The following is a 2822-nucleotide window of genomic DNA, read 5'->3' as shown; positions in this document are numbered from 1 at the left end:
AAATATTCAACATTAACAATTGAGTATATTTTTTAATAACCTTTTATAAAACAAAAATTTCAAGTATTTCTAATTTTTTATTTTCTTAAAAAAGGAAATAATATTTAAATAATAAAATTTTAAAAGAAAGATAAGTTAAGAATATTATTCATGCAATAAACAATACCAATGATTTTTAAATTATTTTTAAATTTATTACATATATGTATTATTAATTATAATAATAGAAAAGAAAAACAGAAAATATAAAAATAATTACTTTATAATTTAGATTATAAATGTGATAATATTAATTTTATATATTTTTAAGATATACAATATTAAATTAATTTTAAAGATAATGTAATTGATAATACTTTTTATTTGATAATAAATATATTCGATTATAGTTTTATTTTTTGTTATAATTTAACACTATAATGATGCGTAATAAAATAATGTTTACTTATAGGAAGAAACAAAATTGTAATTTAAATTTGTGCATTCATTAATATTTTTAGAAAAAATTATTATATTATAATAAAAATGCTTGAAGAAAAGAACAGAGAAAATGAAAAAAATAAAAGAATAAGAAGATTATATGAATTAATAAAAACTGAAAAAATTGTTATAATCCCAATTTAATAGTAAAAATTATAAAGATAAATATTATGAAATACAAATTAAGAATGTATTAAATAATAATTTAAATTTTTTATTAATGATAACATAAAAATTTTACTATATATTTTCATTTTAATTATGAAAAAAAATTGTGATTCAGCATAAAATTGAGCACATGCATATGTATATTTTTTCAAAAGAAGATGATAGTAATTAAGCAAAAATAAAGAAAAGATCAATAACAGTTCCTAATATATATTTGTTCATATTACCATAACAAAAAAAAACAATTATAACTAAAAAAAAATATATTTATGTAAAAAAAAATTTAATATCAACAAAGATACTGGTTTATTAAATCGATTGTTAAAATTTTTTTTTCAAAATTTGAAAGTTTATTAAATTTTAAATTAGCACAATTATTCATGATTTCATATGCATTATCAATAGTATAATATAAAATGAACACATTAAATTTTACAAAAAAGTAATATCTTTAACATATATTGTTCTAATATTTTTGTTATCCACGACATATTAACGTAATTCATAGATATACATATATAAAATTATTTTTTGAATATTTTATTTTTTTCATAAAAAAAAAAATATAATAAATAAAAAGTTATTTTATAAAAAATTATTTTAATTCAATAAAAAAAAAATTAACAGGAAAAATAATTGTATCCTTATTTCTAGTATTAGGGCTCATAATAGATACTACTCCTGTGCATCTAAAAGCTTTATTACTACATATATATCAACTTTAAAAAAAAATGTTTTGTAAAAGGGAGAAAAAAATTATATTAAATTTTCTTATAAAAACTTTTACATTTATCCTTTTAATTTGGATATTACAATTCTCTAATAATGTAGGATAATAATAATACTTAAAAATATTTATATTTTTTTTTAAATTTTATTAGTATTGAAAAAACTTTTTTTTAATACTTAACATTTTTTTGCTATTTTAGTGGAAATTTTTTAAATCACTGAGTTATAAAAATGATTTAAAAAACACATTAAATTTAGGAGTTAAAAGAACTTTAGCACAAAAAGATATAACAAAAGAAACAAGCGAAAAGCCAAAATTCTGTGATCTAGGAATAATAGAAACCAACATAGAATCAAAAGGCAATCAAAGCAAAATAGAAAAAAAAATAGATATAGAACAAGTAGATGAAAAATATATGGAACAAGGAAATGAAATGAAGATAAATGAGAAAAATAAAAAAGAAAATTTTAATCAGAGAATTTTAGGAAAATTCAAAAATAATTTAAATCTAATTTCTTTATCTTTTGCTATTTTCCTATTAGTTTTTTCTTTTATATATTATGAAGCAATGATGATTTCAGGTATTGAATTACCATCTATTGATGCAGTGTTTACGACTTTATCTCTTCTAATAATATCAGTTATTTTAATAAAAGAACGAATCAAAATGAAATTTAAAATAAAATTTGATTATATTTATAATTAAAATTATTACAAAATAAAAAAAAATATCCAATGTAAGATTAATAATATCTTAAATAATACCATAACTTTGATTTATTAGATGTAATTTCAACTATTTTTTTAAATGTTTTAATCAACAATTTAATAAATGAAATGTAGAGAAGTCTTTTCTGATATTGTTTATTATAAAAATATTTTTGTAATGAATGCGTATACTTTATGAATTACATTACTAATCTATTAATTTACTTTCAATTTTTTTGCTATGTTATTGATTCACTAATTTCCCATTTAAATACTTTTCTATAGCATTGACAAGACAAATTAATAGGGAGAATGTATAAATAATTATACTGATCTTTAATTTAATGATTAATTTTTTTAAAAAAATAAATAAATTTATTAACATAATATTTAAGTAGATTACTATTGCTTCAGAGGTATTTATTTACTTTAACAAATCGATTAATAAAAGATGTTATTAACCTTTTATAGTACATTAAGTTAGTTTATGATTTATTAATTTCCCGTTTAATGACTTTGCTAGAGTATTAAACAAACAAATTAATAAAGAGCATGTATAACTAAGTATACGTTTATATATATATATTCGTTTTTATTATATATATATATACTGTTTTCTTATGATGCATAATTGATTTATTAATTGCCCGTTTAATGACTTTGCTAGAGTATTAAACAAACAAATTAATAAAGAGCATGTATAACTAAGTATACGTTTATATATATATATTCGTTT

General features: G+C 16.9%; 1 protein-coding gene across 1 annotated transcript; it reads left to right on the top strand.

Moving 5' to 3' along the window:
- Positions 1–1379: 1379 nt before the first annotated feature.
- PRELSG_0003050 (Plasmodium exported protein, unknown function) lies at positions 1380–2084 on the top strand (the record flags this gene model as incomplete). Its single annotated transcript, XM_028675612.1, has 2 exons — positions 1380–1475; positions 1578–2084. The coding sequence occupies 2 exons, from the start codon at positions 1380–1382 to the stop codon at positions 2082–2084; spliced, it is 603 nt and encodes a 200-aa protein (XP_028531157.1).
- Positions 2085–2822: the final 738 nt, after the last annotated feature.

This window comes from Plasmodium relictum, assembly GCF_900005765.1.
Source record: "Plasmodium relictum strain SGS1 genome assembly, contig: PRELSG_00_v1_37, whole genome shotgun sequence".
Lineage (NCBI taxonomy): Eukaryota > Apicomplexa > Aconoidasida > Haemosporida > Plasmodiidae > Plasmodium > Plasmodium relictum.
The sequence above is the reverse complement of the archived record's forward strand: the minus strand, read 5'-3'. Positions and strand labels throughout refer to the sequence as shown.